Genomic DNA, 18,780 nt, shown 5'->3' on the forward strand with positions numbered 1-18,780 from the left:
TGTTTTTATTATTGCGAAAAATGCGACAGGGTTATAATTGCAATAATTTAAACTCGCATTTTGAAATTTTTTATATGAATTAAACATGATTTTTCTCAATATCGCAAAAATTAAAATCGCAGTTTAGTCTAAAATGACAAAATCGCAATAATAAATGCACGCAATAGTTTCTGAATTTACAGTAATTGACTTTAAATACTGTGGATTCATTATTATTCATTGAATACCAATTTTCGTGGATTTCGTGGATGCAGGTGAACCATGAATTAAAAAATTCAAAGTATGACACATTTTCTATAAGGTTGTATGCTGTCTATAAGAGACTTTGCCAAAAACACAAAATTAAACATCCACGAAAATGCAAGTTTTCCTCAATCTACTTAAAATTAACACCCATGAAAATAAAGGAATCCCTGTATAACTTTATCTAACTTTGAACAAATATGATAGACAGCTACCAACAACAACCAATGACTGACTCGGGACAGACACATATAGAATGTTGAGGGATTAAACATGTATGTAAGCGCTCAACCCTCCTCTAACCAGGAATAGTGGTATAACAGCACAACATAAGAACACACTGTATAAATCAGTTGTATACATTTATACACTTGCCTACATTTCCTCTCACATTCAACCTTTACACCAAATATCACCACTGGTTATATATATTTAATGAATAAAATGATATTTGAGGTGGTCATTAATTAGACAGTAACCAAACAATATAGAGGCTGAAGATACCAAAGGGATATGCAAAACATACATCTATACAATAGCCTACAATTCTTTCAAACTTCACATCAAATATCACCACTTAGAAATATAAGGATATTTGAGGTGGCCATTAATTAGACGTAACCCAACAATACAATTCATATAACATGTATAAACATCTATACATTTGTCTACATTTCATTTCACTTTCAAACTTTACACGAAATATCCTCAATGGTTATATGTATATTACCTTCATCGATTCATGTAATGCCATAAAAATCTCATTGTGTATATCAGCCATAAGATAAATCAAATTTGGCCAAGTATTTGCCATCAATATCACAAATAAATCCTGAAGACTCATTGTGTTTAAAACTAATACACCTAGGAGACATCAGTCCATCCTCCTTACTAATCAGTACTTTACTGTCCTGTCCATCTTTTGATATAACTATTATTCTATGAGATTTATAGTCTGCTACAATAGTGTTTCCATAAGTATCTGTACAAAGTCCTACTGGATCTGTTAAATCCTGTCTGTATTGCCAGATCTGTTTACCTGATCCATCATAACAGTATACTGCTTTACCATAATAGTCACTATGGATTATTCTGTCATTACAGTAAACAAGGTTACGCAGGTTTGATATACTCTGAACTTGTATTGACTTCAATATATTTCCTTCCAAGTCAATAATACAGATTTCATTTGAATTCAAACCTATGGCAAACGAATTATTGGAGAATGATAAACCTGTGCATTCTTTGTGTAATGTTATAACTTTGATAAATGTTTCATTCTCCATATTGAAGATCTTAATGGCTTTCTCATCAGGATAAGTTAAGGCAATAGTGTTTTGATTGATCTGTGTAACACTGAAGGCTTTATCTAATATTTTTAACTGTTTCTTATGGTTTCCATCAGTAGTAAATAGGTAAACTTTACCATACTTTTCCACTACTATTATTCTTCCATCCATCAGACAAATCATGTCCCAAATTACCTTATTTATGTTAATCTTTATCTTTGTCTCAATATTCATTGTCATGTTGTGTATGTTGGATTGTTCTTGTGATTCTACTTGTGCCTCCCTCCTCACTCTTGTTCCTCTGTTGAAGTCTGTTCCTGTCTTAACAACCATTACTTCTCCTAAAGATTCTATTGATACTAGTTTGCTTAATATCTTTTCAATCTCATCATTTTGCTTCATTTTGATGTCAAATTCTTTGGTCCTTTCATCATTGTCCAGATCATCAACAAATCTTTGACATTGGTGTAATTGTTGTTCAATATGATGTACACCTAGAAATGATTGCAGTTTGGAAGTATGTGTTGTTACTGTTTGCAAATGTTCTTTCATTTTCTTCAAGTTTTTCTTTTGCTCTTCAATTTCAAAGATGAAACCTGTTGCTTTTGATTTTTCCTGATTCCAAATGGTATCTGCTTCTTGGCATAACGTCTTCTCCAGGTGGTCTAAATGTTTATTTATTTCCTTTCGAATTTCTCCAATTGATTTCTTTATGCTTATATTCTGATGTTCTCCTGCTCTTATGTTCTTTGATTTGTTATTTACTAATTGGTCCAAAAACAATAAGATAGAGTGTATATCAGTCTCAACAGTTTCCTTAGATTTTTCTATTTTGATTGTCTCTACTACACTAGCTAGACTTTTTATTCCAGTGCATTTTGAATGAGTAATTGAAATACATACATCACAGCAAGGCATTAAATGACTAGGGCAGTACAGGAGGAATTGTTGACTGTGTTTGTCACATTCTGTTTTGATAGCTGGGATGGATGGTATATAACTTTTTGTATCAATTGTCTTATGCTCATGCGTTCCTAGGGATCGTTTATGATGACCTGAACATGTTGAACATAATCCTTCATCACAGTTGTAACACCAGATGTTAGCTGTTATGTTTACTTTTCCTTTGTGACAAGGTCCACATAGTATAGACTTACTAGCTGCCATGACCTAAACATATATAAATCATAAGTTATTAGTCTTGCTGGGCACAGTTCTCATGGTTCAGCAATGACCTAAATATGAACAAATAAGATTTTTTGCCTCATGGGCTCTTTCCAAGTGGTATTTGTGTTATTTAACACTTGATGCAAATTGTCTTTGTATTGTATACACACATTATATGGCCTTGTGGTGAGGGTCTACATGGTTTATTTAATGACCTAATATAAAAGTAAGGAGATATTGTATGATCACTAATGAGACAACTTTCCGCCAGAGACCAAAGGACGGGTTTAAAAAACTGACCTGATAATGAAGCAATTATGATCTCAGTCATGCATTACTATGTCAATGAACCATAAAATTTTAGTCTATGACAACTGACATATGCCATATGTAGGATTATTGTATGGTACATGGTGTTCTAATAAGAGTTACATGACTGAGTGATATCTTTTCATGGTTCAATAATTGATATTTTTTGCTGTTCATAGTCCTAATCCTTACAATATGGTATGTGTTTTGTACATTATTTTAGTCCAAACAGTGCCCTGTAGTTGCTTAAATTTGGTTTCCTAGTTTCTAGATGGAGAGTTATCTCATTATCGTACCAATCATACCACATCTCCTTATTCCTATGCCCTGTTTACGATAGTAGACGTTTGTCCTGTATCAGGAGAAAGTTTTGGTTTAAGGATGTTCGCTACTCTGTTTTAAAATAACAAGCTTTTTATACGACCGCAAAAAAATTTTGGGGTCGTATAATGCTATCATGTCGTCGTCGTCGTCCGAAGACATTTGGTTTCTGGACAATAACTTTAGTTTAAGTGTATGGATCTCTATGAAATTTAAGCAAAAGGTTCAATACCACAAAAGGAAGGTTGGGATTGTTTTTGGGGGTGATGGTCATAAGCGTTTAGGAATTAGGGGCCCAAAAGGGGCCCAAAACAAGCATTTTTCTAGTTTCAGGAAAATAACTTGTGTTTAAGTATTGTGATTGCTCTGAAATTGTACCACAAGGTTCAATACCACAAGTAGAAGGTTAGGATTCATTTTGGGGGTAGTTGCCCAAACCGTCCAGGAATTAGGGGCCAAAAAGGGTCTAAAACAAGCATTTTTTTAATTTTCAGGCATTAACTTGTGTTTAAGTGTATCGATTTTTTTTAAATTGTACCACATTTTACAAATAGAACATTTCTTCAACTGTTTTTTTTTTTATAAAAAGGGGGGGGTCAAAACAATCTTTTTTTTGGGGGGTCAATTTTTTATCTTCAAGATTTAAGAAATTGTTAATTTTCCAAAGAAAAATTGGGGGTCACAATTTATTTAAACAGATTTTCTAAGTATTGCGCAACAGCACAGTGTATTGCACAAAAGCAAGAAATCTTTATTTGAATATAAATTCAAATCATATAACCAATTTCAAGTTCTTTGACTACATTTATTCTGTGTCAGAAACCTATAATGTGTCAAATATTTAATTACAATCCAAATTCAGACCTGTATCAAGCTTGAATATTGTGTCCATTTTTGCCCTTACTGTTCAGGGTTGGACCTCTGCGGTCGTATCCAGCTGCGCTAGGCAAAGCTGTTTATTAAAAGACTGTTATAAATTGAAAAAAGAAAAAAAAGTATATAGATAAAGAAACTAAAAAAGCAAAAAAAAGTGAAGGGTCCGTCTGCTTGTGTCTACAGTGATGCTCAATAGCCTCAAGGCCAAAATATTTTTAAAATTCAAAACATTATACAAATGTTGAAGAGCTGAAAAACCAAAAAGTACCAAAATTAAGCCAAACCCTGACCAGGAATCAGAGGTAGGCATGAGAGAAATAATTTTCTAATTAAATAACAATTCCAAAATTTTATAACTACAATATCAATAAAATAATATCCATATTTTCATGATCTTTCATGTCGGTATCAAGGTACTTGCTAATGGGCTGGGGATAGCCTTTGATATTTACAATTCTACCAGCAGAGGTATCTTATCAATGGTATAACTAACATTTAAGTTACCTATTACCTGAAACAAAGCACATTTCAACAATTAATGTATATTCAGTGATGCTTAAAGAGTCCAAATCTTATACAAATGTTGAAGAGCTGATTAAATAAAAAAAAAAGGACCAAAAGTAAAACCAAATTAGAGTTTTGATCCATATTCCTGATTATTTTAATATTGAAACGTGATAGTGGGTGCAATGCATGGTGATCTATGTATGGTATATCTATCTAAACAAGTGGGTCTTCTCTTGTTGTTTGAGTATTGTATTAGATGAAAAGGGTTATTGTTGAAGTATTATCTTCTATACAAGTCATTTCAATGTGTTCACTCTTGTTTTAGTATTGCCTCACAATAAAAGTGTTATTTTACGAATATTGGTGAATGTTATACTGTGGATTCATTTTTATTCGTTGGATACCAATTTTCGTGGATTTCATGGGTACAGGGAAACCACGAATTTAAATGTTCAATGAATTACAAATGTTCCATAGAAATATATGTTGCCTAAAGCAAAACCATGAATTCAAATATCCACGAAAATGGAAGTTTCCTCAATCCACGAAAATTGGTACCCACGAAAATAAATGAATCCACAGTATCTCTATTCAAGACATTTCTATGTTTTCACTCTTGTTTTAGTATTGCCTTACAATAACAGTGTTAATGGTGGAAATTTGGTGAATACTATCCCTCTAGACAAGACATTTCAGTGTGTCCACTCTTGTTTAAGTATTGCCTTGTTATTGAAGGAATATTGGAGTATATTATCTCTCCAGATAAGACATTTTAGTGTGTCCACTCTTGTTGTTTGTGAATTGTATTAAATAAAAATGGGTTATTGTTGAAGTATTACCCTCTAGATAAGATAATTCACTGTGTTCACTCATGTTTTAGTATCTCCTTACAATAAAAGTGTTATTGTAGGAATATTGTTAAATACTATCCCTCTAGACATGACATTTTAATGTGTACTTTCTTCAGTATTACAAAAAATGCAATTGTAGGATTATTGGTGACTAATCTTTCTTAGACGAGACATCTTTTGTTTGAGTATTGCCTTAATATATATAGATTAAAAGAATTATTTTAGGAGTATTATTCCTCTCAGAATATTAGTTGTACTAACAAGCATGAACAATATATACTAGTATATATACTTTGCTATGTACAACATATTCCAATGAGGTTACAATAATCCTCTATTAGTTTTTCAAACATGTACAGTATATTATACTATAAATAAAAGTTTAATCTTTTTTTAATGTGTACCTCTTGATTAAGGTAAATATCACTTCATTTGAATCTTCTCAGACGTTTTCATCAAAATGTCTCCATACTAGTTAAGTTATTTTTAGACATGTTTATACCTGATATATTGATCCAGGTAATCAGTAAATATTTAAATGACCTATACCTGTGTTATAATATATTATTATAATCTAACATTTAAAGATGAATTTTAAATTATTTTTTAAAGAAATTCTTTATTTTTTTTTATATTATACTCCTGGCCATAGAAGTGGAAAGTTTACTTTTCTGTTTTATTTTAAATATTACTGTAATACTTTATATAAATTAGGCCGTTAGTTTTCTCGTTTGAATTGTTTTACATTGTCATTTCGGGGCCTTTTATAGCTGACTGTGCGGTATGGGCTTTGCTCATTGTTGAAGGCCGTATAGTTGTTAATTTCTGTGTCGTTTGGTCTCTTGTGGAGAGTTGTCTCATTGGCAATCATACCACATCTTCTTTTTTATATATAGCTGATTTAGAAGATTGACTATTCAGAGAAGTTTTTGCACTAGTTTTAAATTTTGGTTGTAAAATATCGACGATTAAAACCGTAAATTCTAACGCTTGAGGGCCATCTCCCCATGTTTTCTAACCAATTTCAATCTGTTGTAACCATGCAGCATAAAAATCCAGAATAGGTGACCACAGATGAAATGATTCTGATCTTAATTTACTAGGATTGCCAGTTTTCCTACCAACGGTCGAAGATTCTCTCAGGGCACTCCAGGTTTCTCCTCTGATAAAAACTAGTCAGTAGTGCTGAATAAAGGCAACAGTAGTAATAATACCGCTGTTCAATAGTCATAAATCGATTCAACTGAAACAAATCCAGGTCACAAACCAAAACCGAGGGAAACACATCAACTATAAGAGGAAAACAACAGAACAACAGAAACACTGAACTGCTACAAAAACAAACGTCAACATACATAGAAACGGACTGAAAGTGGTGTTACACACAATAATCAATCAATCAATCAATTGCTGAAAACTGTGGCATAAAAGTGTATTAAACAAAATCCTAAGAATCCCCACACAAAATATGTGCAAATGTTTGTGTCAGAATTCCAACACAAAACATCATGTGGAAAGCAAAGTAACCTGCATGACAAGGAATAAATTTGAGAATGGAAAAGGGAATGTCTCAAAGAGACAAGAACCCGACCAAAGAGCAGAAAACAGCCCAAGGCCACCAATGGGTCTTCAACACAGTGAGAAAATCCCGCACCTGGAGGCGGGCTTCAGCTGGCCCCTATTAAAAGCAGGTTTGACTACGCAAGTAGCTGCTTTTCAAATAATGTGATTAATATATGGTTATCAATATCATGTACCTTGATTGTTTTTTGCAGGTAAATCTACAGTTGCTGCACTGTTAGAACGGTTTTATGAAGTAGGTCAAGGGAAGATTACATTAGATGGAGAAGATATTAAAGATTTGGATCCATCGTGGCTCAGAGGAAGAGCTATAGGCTTTATCAATCAAGTAGGTATTAATGTAGTCATAGATACATGCAGGTCTGGATGGGGGTTCTTAATTCTATCTTCTTTAATATTTATGCTTATTTATTTAGCTTCCTTATTTTTTTGCCAATTTTATTCTATTCTTCTTTTTTTGATCCATTTTTTTTTATTCTTAATTTTCTGGCCCATTATTCTCTATTCTATCAACTCCATTAAGACCCTCATACATTATTACTGGATACTTTTAAATTGATAACTGCTGCATGTCTTGTAATGTTCTATTTACTGCAAATAACCTTTTAGGTGATTAAAATTTCTTGCAACTGTTAGTACAGTTTACAAATTATGACGAAAAATTGATAAGATTGATAGATATTAAAATCAATATTCTAATAGTGTGGATTCATTTATTTTCGTGGGTACCAATTTTCGTGGATTCAGGAAAACTTACATGTTCGTGTATATTTAATTTCGTGGTTTTTGACAATGTCTGCATACAAGCCTATAGTAAATTTGCCATATGTTGAAAGTTTAATTTCGTGGTTAACCTATAACCACGAAATCCACGAAAATTGGTATCCAACGAATAATAATGAATCCACAGTATAATGATATTTTTTCACTTTGTCAATAAAGCCATGTTCCATTTCCAATAAAACTTTGGGTACACATACGTGACATGAGAAACTTGCAACAATGCCAGAGATTAAAATTGATATCAAGTTGGGTGTTGCTCACTAGGAAATCAATAAAATCTGTTAGTAAATAAATCTTTGTATTTGTGCACTTTAGTTGTAAAAGGGTTGGTTTTCTGAAATAGTTTGTTTCATCAAATCTAAATGGTATAGGTTTTGTTAACACTATGTTAAAAGATATTAACAAATTTAATGACTACCCGTGTTCTAAGAATTAGCATAGAGAATGGCATGTAAGAGTTATTTCTTTATGGCTTAGGTGAAACAAATTGATTCAGGTGACCTAACCTTAGAAGATTTTACTTGATAATTGGCCCTAGAGCAATCTTGATATCAACTGATAATTTGTTCAATACGTCTACAAATAAATATTTAACATCTGCTAAGCAATCTTTCAGCAATGTTTAAGACAAGACCATGTAAATGTGGTAGCAATTAACTCTGCTTTTTACAACACCAACATGCTGAAATAGATTTGTGAAAGTCCTAGTTGACAGGACAATATTTTATCTTCTAGCAGACTCTCATATGTGTATACTTATTGGAGAAGCAAATACAAATTTTAACCCATGAGACAAAATCACATTTAATACAAGACAACAACAGTTTGTCAAAAGTCAGTGTTTTTACTTTTTAAAATATTACATAACATGCACTTACTTATTTATCATTATCTTCTATACAATAAGATTTACAGGATATGCTTTGAATGAAGATATATAGCGTTATTATACCATAGACAAAAAATCAAACAAAAAACTTGGATATTCCAAAGGGGAAAATCCTGTCATTGGTGTTTTTCATCTTGATTATTTGTTTGGGGGAAAAGGGGGAGGGGGGTCAACAATGAATTAAGCAGCTAAAACAATACACTAAAATGAAGTTGTCAACATTCTCTTTGATATTGATATTGAATGACAATATTTACACCTGCCTTAGAGAATAAAAATATGAGAAATTTGATGAATTACATGAAATGACAGGAGAAGATTTCTTACAAAAGCTGTTATTTGTTGCATGACAAAAAATGTATTCTTTCAATGATATACACAGTATCAAAGTACTGTCACAATATACACATATGTATGGAATGTTTACGAAAATAATGTGGAATATGCTTTAAAATAAACATGTACCAGATAGAGGTAATGAATTAGATGCAATTCTGCTTAAAATGAATATAGAAATACACATTTAATTTAACTATAGTCTATAAGATGTTTACTATACACACTTTCTTTAAGGAACCAGTTTTATTTGCTACCAGTGTAATGGAGAATATAAGATACGGGAGACCAGATGCTACAGACTTAGAGGTATTGTTATAATAATGATTTTTAAGTTTTAATTCATATTGATAACAAAAGTTTGAAAGCACTAAAAGATGTATTTTCATTTAAATTACTAGAAGTGGTAAATTTAGATTTTATTAAGTTTACACATTGGTGTATATATTTGACCAGTATCATTAAGGTAATTCATGAACAAAGCGCTGTAATGGTCTGTTTGCATATTACCGAATTTATTCAGTTATTACACACTTAGACCAGTTGTTTCCCTTTGACCATTAAAGACTGGTTCTAAAATGAACAAAATGGACTGATGTCAAAGCAAAGCGTAATAAGTTGAAAGTGATATAGGTGTCAGACCACCAATTCACCCACTCCAATTTAGAATGTATGTAAAAGAAGCCCTTCCCTGACAAAAATTAGTGCTTTTGATGTCATTGTTAACTAACCAACAAATTTGCAGAAATGAAACTTTTGTTGAAAGAGAAATATATATGTACTGGTAGACCATTTTGAGCCAAAATTTACTTGTCCATGAGTTTGCATTAAAAATTGAGGATTCATTCATCATAGTATACTTATTTAAGATTTCCATAACACCAGGGTTTTACTTTAGCAGTACTTGTCTTCCGAATGTTAGTATTTCCTTACAAGACGTTAAACATAAGTTGAAAATTGGCATGTAGAAAGATGAAACATATACAATTAAGGATATACCTGGTTTCTATGAAGTAAAACTTAGGGTAATAAAATTTAGAAAGCTGTGAAATTTGCAAAATTTGGTTGAATAGATTGGGATTTTGAATTGGTGGTCTGACACCTATATAGAAGTTTTAACCAATTTTCAATAAAAATAACTATTGATATCAAAAGTGTTTAGTTTAACAAAAGATTAAGTGTAATTAAGAGATTTTAAAAACTTAAACTTAAAGATAATACACATTGCTTACAGATAAATTTTTCTTTTTTCGCTAGCTCTTCATTGTAAATGAAAATTCATGTCCCTCTGAAAGGAAACAAATTGTACAAATGGATCTCTAATCACAGGGTCAATTACAGAATTGGGCAAGAGATGTCCTACAACCAAAAGTCGAAATGCAAGTCTCAGTGATTGTAGCATTCATCCTGTTGGGTTTTTCACATTAAATCAAACATTGAGTTAATTTCTAAATTTACATCCTTGTTCCCAAAAGGGCTTCATTTTGAGAATACTTCAAAATTCCGTCAGGTGCCAAGACTTTCCTTTCAGCTTCCCGGAGAGCTTTCTCACAGATAAAGTTTTTTTTATGTCACTATGAAGTGAAGGGCAACATGTTCTGAATGCTTATTATATCTCAATAAAAATAAGAAAGATGCCAACCTTTGGAAAAGCAGAGTCATTATTAAACAGTTCTTTGTTTCTGCAATAAAAAGACAAATAACAATAAGATGTGGTATGATTGCCAATGAGACAACTTTCCACCAGAGATCAAATGATGTACCAATTTTATTAATTTTATATATCACAGCTATTACTTATTGTAAATTCAGAAATTATTGTGAGGTTTTTATTATAATGCGAATATTGTGACTGGGTAAGTATCGCAATAATAAGAACTTGCATTCGGATATCCGATACATAGATGTATGCAGATTTTCCTGAAATTACAATAATCAGTCTCACATTTTTGTCCTTTCTTAGAAATGATAGTAATAGATGAACATAATAGTTTCTGAATTTACAGTATATGACCAGCGAACACAGTTATTTCGTAGTGCATTTCATTTAGACAATAAATGAAAATTAAAAAAACCCACCTGCGCTTTCTCAATAATATTTTTTCAGTGTGGTGTACTACTTTTGGGACAAATTATATCAAAATTATAGAAAACTTCATCAGCTCTACCTCAAAATATGGACAATTTTATGTTAAGGAAGTCTTGAATTCTTTTGACAGCTTCCGAATTTTTAATCTTTTTTAGCTGAACCAAATCACTACTATACTTTCAAAAATCATGACCTAAATTTTTTTACAGTGTAATTTCATTCCCTATTTGCTATTTGAGGCATAAAAAACGAAGAAATAAGTTTGGAAAGGGTATAAAAAAAATTACAAGTAACACACTGTCCACACTAGGGACTATATTGTAGACAACGAAAAGTTTTCCCAGACCATATGTCCAAAAAATCTTAAATAGGTTTGGTTGAGGGCAACAAATTGCTGAAAAAAGTAACTTGACCTATTGTTTGAAACATTCTGTTAAAAAAAGAGAATCTACATAAATGTGCTCTTTAATATTTCTTATTTATTGACAGGTCTTGGAGGCATCTGATCTTGCCAATGCTCACAGTTTCATCACAGGGTTTCCTGATGGATATAAAACTGTCCTAGGAGAAAGAGGTGTCACTGTCTCGGGAGGTCAGAAACAGAGGATAGCCATAGCCAGGGCTCTCATTAAAAATCCATCAATATTAGTACTAGATGAAGCTACAAGGTAAAATTTTATGGTGTAGATACTTTTTTCCATTGCCACCAGTTTATAAAGGCTAAAAAAAAGTAAATGTTTCTAGGATTTTTTTTTTACTTGCTGCTCTAGTTTATTTTCATGGATTGAGGAAGTATTGTATTTTCTTGGATACCAGATTTAGTTGTTTTGACAAATTACAAGTCTATTTTGATGAAAACTTAAATTCATGGTTCCCCCTTGCTCATGAAATCCAACAAAAATTTGTCACAAATTTATAATGATTGATTGATTTTTGTTTGCTTCACGTCTGGTGGCAGCAAATTTATAATGAATCAACAAACATATTTCATAAAACCACAACCAATAAAGCTCCTTGTGGAGAACCATGTTTACAATATTGAAATATTTATTTATTTATTCACTTCAATTTTTATACAGGGGCCTCAGTGGCCGAGTGGTCTAAGTAGTTGAATTACTGTATCACTAGCACGTCAACACTGAGGTTGTGAGTTCGAATCCCGTACGGGGCATTTGCACTCGACTACAATCTTAATTGACTAGGATTGTCAGTTTTCCTACCCAAGGTCGTGGTTCTCTCCGAGCTTCTTTCACCAATAAAAACTGACCGCCACAAAATAGCACAATAGTGTTGAAAGTGGCATTAAACATCAATCAATCAATCAATCAATCAATTTTCATACATAATATGATACATCTTTGCATGAAAGTACCTCGTATGAATATTTGTGAGTAACAGAATACCAGAATATTCTACTGCTTGGAGTATTGGGCAATCAAAAGTGCATATAATATGTATTTGCAAATGTACACAATGAAAAATTTTCTGTAAGAGGAAACTTTCAAATGGTTGGGTAGAATGTTAGCAAATTCATTCCTTTATTATTATAGATATTTATGGATATTGTTACCAAAGGTGTAATCAAAATCTACATACATATGTTGTTTTTCTGAAATTTTTCAGTGCACTTGATGCTGAATCAGAAAGAATAGTACAGGAAGCATTGAATAATGTAATAAAAGGTAAAGTAATCATAAAGTAATATATATTTACATTAAGATTTAACTTTACAAAGGGTTTTTGTTTTGTATATTGAAAAACAAAAACACCCTAAATAAAAGTTAAAGTCTGCAGGACACTAATAATGTATTTATTCAAAATAAAGTGCAAAAAACAATCATAAGAATAACTGCAATTTGAGCAAGAGTTACTACCCTTTTGTCACTATGTTGGAGATCTATTTGGACAAATTCATTCATAAATCAGCCACTAGACTTAAGAAAAAGTTCTTTTCTTAACAATTTTAATTTATTTTAGCCTTGCTTTATTCATCACCTTAGTCAGCCTGGTTTATACCACATGTTTGAATTTTGGTTAGTCAAATAAGAATGTTAAACATTTACATTTTCCTAGATGGTGGTCAAGGGAAATAACTCAAATTATGTCACATCAAAACCTATCATAATTAACTATACATAATATGATGGATTATGCGCCAATAAAACAACTAACTATTAGAGACCAGTGGATAAGATTTTCTTTTTCCTTCAGAAGTTTTTCTTTCAGAACAGAACAGATATTTTTGTATAAATACAAAAACTCATTTTATAAATGCAAAATTTTACAACTTGAACCTGGATTATTTTTCACTATTGTAATAAATTTGCATTTCATATTAATATTCTTAATGTATTGTATTGTTCTTTATATTTTTTGTCCTTATTTTTATACTGCATGCTATATAAAAATAAGGAGATGTGGTATGATTGCCAATGAGACAGCTATACACTAGAGTTCAAATGACAAAGATAAATGCAATTATAGGTCAACCTTCGTTCTTCAATAATGAGAAAAACCCATTCCTTATAGTCAGCTATAAAAGGCCCAGACAGAAAAATATGCTTAACAATTCAAACAGCCTAATTTATAATATGTTTATTGTATTATTAACTGGAATTCAATGGCTTATATTAATATGAACTTTTACTGAATGTTTTAAAATTTCTGAAAGCTATGTTGTTTTTGTCGAGCCTGCGACTTTTGTCGCAGAAAGCTCGACATAGGGATAGTGATCCGGCGGCGGCGGCGGCGTTAGCTAACTTCTTAAAAGCTTTATATTTTAGAAGGTGGAAGGTCTGGATGCTTCATACTTTGTATATGGATGCCTCATGTTACGAAGTTTCCGTCAGTCACATGTCCAATGTCCTTGACCTCATTTTTATGGTTCAGTGACTACTTGAAAAAAAAGTTAAGATTTTTTGTAATGTTAAATTCTCTCTTATTATAAGTAATAGGATAACTATATTTGGTATGTGCGTACCTTGCAAGGTCCTCATGCCCGTCAGACAGTTTTCACTTGACCTCGACCTCATTTCATGGATCAGTGAACAAGGTTAAGTTTTCGTGGTCAAGTCCATATCTCAGATACTATAAGCAATAGGTCTAGTATATTCGGTGTATGGAAGGACTGTAAGGTGTACATGTCCAACTGGCAGGTGCCATCTGACCTTGACCTCATTTTCATGGTTCAGTGGTTATAGTTAAGTTTTTGTGTTTTGGTCTGTTTTTCTTATACTGTATGTAATAGGTCTACTATATTTGGTGTATGGAATGATTGTAAGGTGTACATGTCTAGCTGGCAGGTGTCATCTGACCTTGACCTCATTTTCATGGTTCAGTGGTCAAAGTTAAGTTTTTGAGTTTTGGTCTTTTTTTCTAATACTGCATGCAATAGGTCTACTATATTTGGTGTATGGAATGATTGTAAGGTGTACATGTCTAGCTGGCAGGTGTCATCTGACCTTGACCTCATTTTCATGGTTCAGTGGTCAAAGTTAAGTTTTTGAGTTTTGGTCTTTTTTTCTAATACTATAAGCAATAGTTCAACTATATTTGGTGTATGGAAATATTTTATGATCTATATGTCAGTCACACAGGTTTTATTTGACCTTGACCTCATTTTCAAGGTTCATTGCTCAGTGTTAAGTTTTTGTGTTTTGGTCTGTTTTTCTTAAACTATAAGCAATAGGTCAACTATATTTGTTGTATGGAAGAATTGTTAGCTGTACATGCCTGCCTAGCATGGTTCATCTGACCTTGACCTCATTTTCATGGTTCATTGGTCAATGTTTAGTTTACTTGGTTAATGTTAAGTTTATGTGACAGTTGTAATAAAGCTTTATATTTAGGACTATCAACATAATATCAATGATTAGTAAAGAAGGCGAGACATTTCAGCGTGTGCACACTTGTTGTTAATTACGCTGTAATACATGTAACGTGAGGGTACCCAATTTACACCTATTTTGACAGTTTTTTTCATCTACGTTTTTTTATGATCCAGACAAAAGCTTCCGTTCTGTGTTTATTTTGTAGATGTATCCTTATTGACTATATAGTTACACCAATTTAATTTTAAGTCCATATTGAATCATAGAAAAATAGGTTTGAACCGACCTCCAAACGATCCATGATTCTGTAATGAGGAGTACCCAAATTGCATGCATGCTTAAATTCACATCCTTAAACATCGAATAACAGATGTTTTGTTTTATTTCTTCAAATATTCAGAACAATTTGACATTAGTCCATGCTTACTATTAATTTTTTAAGAAATGGATGCTTGTAGCATATTTTATTTGCTCATTTCATGGCGAAGTTTCCGTAGATTTTACTTTTTCCAGTAAATGCTTCATCTGTTGATATATACTGTGAACGTTTTGTATATATTTACCAATGTTGAAAGATTTGTATGTCAAATCATAAAAATACAAATTTTTTAGTCTCAAAGAAAACTTGTAAGATTTCCGCAGCTATTTTTGTTGAATAGGTGCAATTTGGGTACTCAGTGCAATTTTGGTACTGTGACGTTAAATGTAATTTTAAGGAATAAAATTATGTCTAAAAAATTCAGCATACAGACATACAAACATATATAAAATTAACCAGAAGAACATTGCCTTTATGAAATGGTCATGAACATTTAAAAACTTCCCATGATTTAGAAAAAAAAAATGTTTCATGATTATTAAATTGCTTGATAGAAATACAAAATGTACTATACCTTGTTGGTTTGTGTAAGTCAACTATATTTGGTTTACTGAAAACTTCTTTTGGGAAAATTATTATACCCCCAGCAAACAATCATTTTTTTTATTATTATTATTAGGAGGGGGGATATATAGGATAGGAATCACCCTGTTTGTTTGTCTATCCATCTGTCTATGTGTGAGCACATTTCCTCTTAAATGGCCAGACAGACATTGATGAAACATTATACACTTGTAAAACTTCACCTGGTAAATATAGTCCTGTCCCACATGTTAAAGGAGGTTTTCTCTGGGCACTCTGGCAATCTCCACCAATAAAAACTGACCGCCATGAAATAGCACAATAGTGTTGAAAGTGGCATTAAACACCAATGCAATCAATCAAATCAAATCACATGTTAAAGGGGAGATAATCAAATTTTACTAATATAATTGCTGGGTGGGCCTTCTTTTTTAGCTCACCTGGCCTGAAGGGCCAAGTGAGCTTTTCTCATCACTTGGCGTCCGTCGTCGTCATCGTCGTCTGTCGTCGTTAGCTTTTTACAAAAATCTTATCCTCTGAAACCACTGGGCCAAATTTAACCGAACTTGGCCACATTCATCATTAGGGTATCTAGTTTAAAAAATGTGTCCGATGACCCCGCCAACCAACCAAGATGGCCGCCATGGTTAAAAACAGAACATAGGGGTAAAATGTAGATTTTGGCTTATATCTCAAAAACCAAAGCATTTAGAGTAAATCTGACATAGGGTAAAACTGATTATCAGGTCAAGATCTATCTGCCCTGAAATTTTCAGACAAATCTGACAACCTGTTGTTGGGTTGCTGCCCCTGAATTGGTTATTTTAAGGAAATTTTGCATTTTTGGTTATTATCTTGAATATTATTATAGATAGAGATAAACTGTAAACAGCAATAATGTTCAGCAAAGTAAGATCTACAAATAAGTTGTCATGACCAAAATTGTCAGTCAACCCCTTTAGGAGTTATTGCCCTTAATAGTCAATTTTTAACAATTTTTGTAAATTTTTGTAATCTTTTACAAAAATCTTCTTCTCTGAAACTACTGAGACAAATTTAACCATACTTGGCCATAATCATTATTAGGGTATCTAGTTTAAAAAATTTGTCCGATGACCCCGCCTTCCAACCATCATGGCCGACTTGGTTAAAAATAGAACATAGGGGTAAAATGCCGTTTTTGGTTTATATCTCTGAAACTAAAGCATTAAGAGCAAATCTGATAGGTGGCAAAAATGTTCATCAGATTTAGATTTATCTGCCCTGAAATTTTCAGACGAATCCGACAACCCTTTGTTGGGTTGCTGCCCCTGAGTTAGTAATTTTACAAAAACTTTGCAGTTTTTTGTTATTATCTTAGATATCATTATAATATCTAATATCTAATACTATTAATTATGATTTTAACCTTATTTTACATGATTTCCAAAGCATCAGTAAATACAGGTGAGCGACACAGGCTCTTGAGTGCCTCTAGTTTAGTTCATTCACAGTTCCTGTTTTATTTTTGTAGTTATTGAACATTTTTTACCCACAATGCATTATAAATTGTAGGTAGAACTGTTCTGATAGTGGCACACAGACTGAGCACTATAAGAGATGCTGATGCTATAGCTGTTGTCTCTAATGGAAAAATTGTTGAGGTTGGTTTTATAGATTTAAGATTTGTTATTAAGTTACATATGTATTGCGACTTCAAGCTAAATAACCTAAGATTTATGTAATCAAACAGAAAATACTCCTGTAAAATTTTCGTGCGAACCAATCAAATTCATAATTTGAATTTGGTTCCTTCCCTGGAGTATGAGAAGAAAATACCTTGATTAACTTTGACCTGTGATGAAAACTGAATCATTACTTTGATGATTGATTAAAGTATTGACTTTATAAAAAGATGGTAATTGAATGTGTTAACTATGGAAATGCAAACAATGTGGAAAAATCTATGTTACTTAAACTGACATGTGACATGCTAAATAAGTTCTTTTTGAGTGAACCCCTAAGGGGTTCACACTTATATATTGGCGAGTTTTGGAAGCTTCTATGGGCCATTCGATATCCTCGGAAACAAGATAATCGGAACGTCTCGAAAAGTTTTGATCATTTAAACAGTAGTTGTTTATGTCTTTGATACGGTCCCTCTATGAATAGGCTACCACGTGACATTGTATAGTTCAACAATCGAAGACAAGTTCATCTGTAGATCGTAATATTAAAAAAAAAAAATAAAAACTTGATTGTGGTAAAAAAGTCTTTAAGATATTAACACGTATTTGCCTTTTGGCAGAACATATATGTGTTTGTAATTAATAATGCGAGATAATCAGAATGTTTATCAAATATCAAGTATAATGATAACGCAATTATATAATTCATGCTTTGAGACAGCCCCTGGGCGCGTTGTGCGTTTAGTATTTAATACAATGTGATATTGTGTATTGAGCATTGCAACAATAAACCTGGAAATAGTATACTAATCTATTATGTCTCAGAATAAACTGATTATTTCTAAACGGTTACCTCATGACATTATGTAAAAGCAAGCTGGAAGAAAATTAACAAAACGATATTTCTGTTATAAATATTTATCTTAGGTCGGAAAGCATAATTACAATTAAACAAAACAATATTTCTGTCAAAATATTTAATTTCATTAAGATACACTAACAGACCTAAAAAATATTCATTAACATTATTATGTAAAAACTATGACTTAATTCGTCATTAATGGAATATAATGTACAGAGCTCCAGATAAGCTGCGTATTTGCGTGATCACGCAATACAAATTGTAAAAAACCCAATGCAA

General features: G+C 32.1%; 2 protein-coding genes across 6 annotated transcripts in view; one reads left to right on the forward strand and one right to left on the reverse strand.

The window, feature by feature from the left end:
- The window catches only part of LOC127705222 (mitochondrial potassium channel ATP-binding subunit-like), a 99,556-nt gene that overhangs the window by 38,408 nt on the left and 42,368 nt on the right, over nucleotides 1-18,780 (forward strand). For 2 of the 5 annotated variants that reach the window (XM_052209537.1, XM_052209538.1), the window contains exons 12-16: nucleotides 7,339-7,472; nucleotides 9,390-9,461; nucleotides 11,731-11,909; nucleotides 12,865-12,923; nucleotides 17,527-17,615. In XM_052209537.1, coding sequence (XP_052065497.1) covers nucleotides 7,339-7,472; nucleotides 9,390-9,461; nucleotides 11,731-11,909; nucleotides 12,865-12,923; nucleotides 17,527-17,615 — 533 coding nt within the window. The remainder of the gene's footprint in view (nucleotides 1-7,338; nucleotides 7,473-9,389; nucleotides 9,462-11,730; nucleotides 11,910-12,864; nucleotides 12,924-17,526; nucleotides 17,616-18,780) is intronic. The other 3 variants (XM_052209539.1, XM_052209540.1, XM_052209541.1) reach the window with 3 other exon arrangements.
- The window catches only part of LOC127705224 (uncharacterized), a 40,762-nt gene continuing 22,878 nt past the window's right edge, over nucleotides 897-18,780 (reverse strand). The window contains exon 2 of the mRNA XM_052209542.1: nucleotides 897-1,444. Within this exon, the coding sequence (XP_052065502.1) occupies nucleotides 1,017-1,444 (428 nt within the window). The 3' untranslated portion in view covers nucleotides 897-1,016. The remainder of the gene's footprint in view (nucleotides 1,445-18,780) is intronic.

This window comes from Mytilus californianus, unplaced genomic scaffold, assembly GCF_021869535.1.
Source record: "Mytilus californianus isolate M0D057914Y unplaced genomic scaffold, xbMytCali1.0.p SCAF_6, whole genome shotgun sequence".
In the NCBI taxonomy this organism is placed as follows: domain Eukaryota; kingdom Metazoa; phylum Mollusca; class Bivalvia; order Mytilida; family Mytilidae; genus Mytilus; species Mytilus californianus.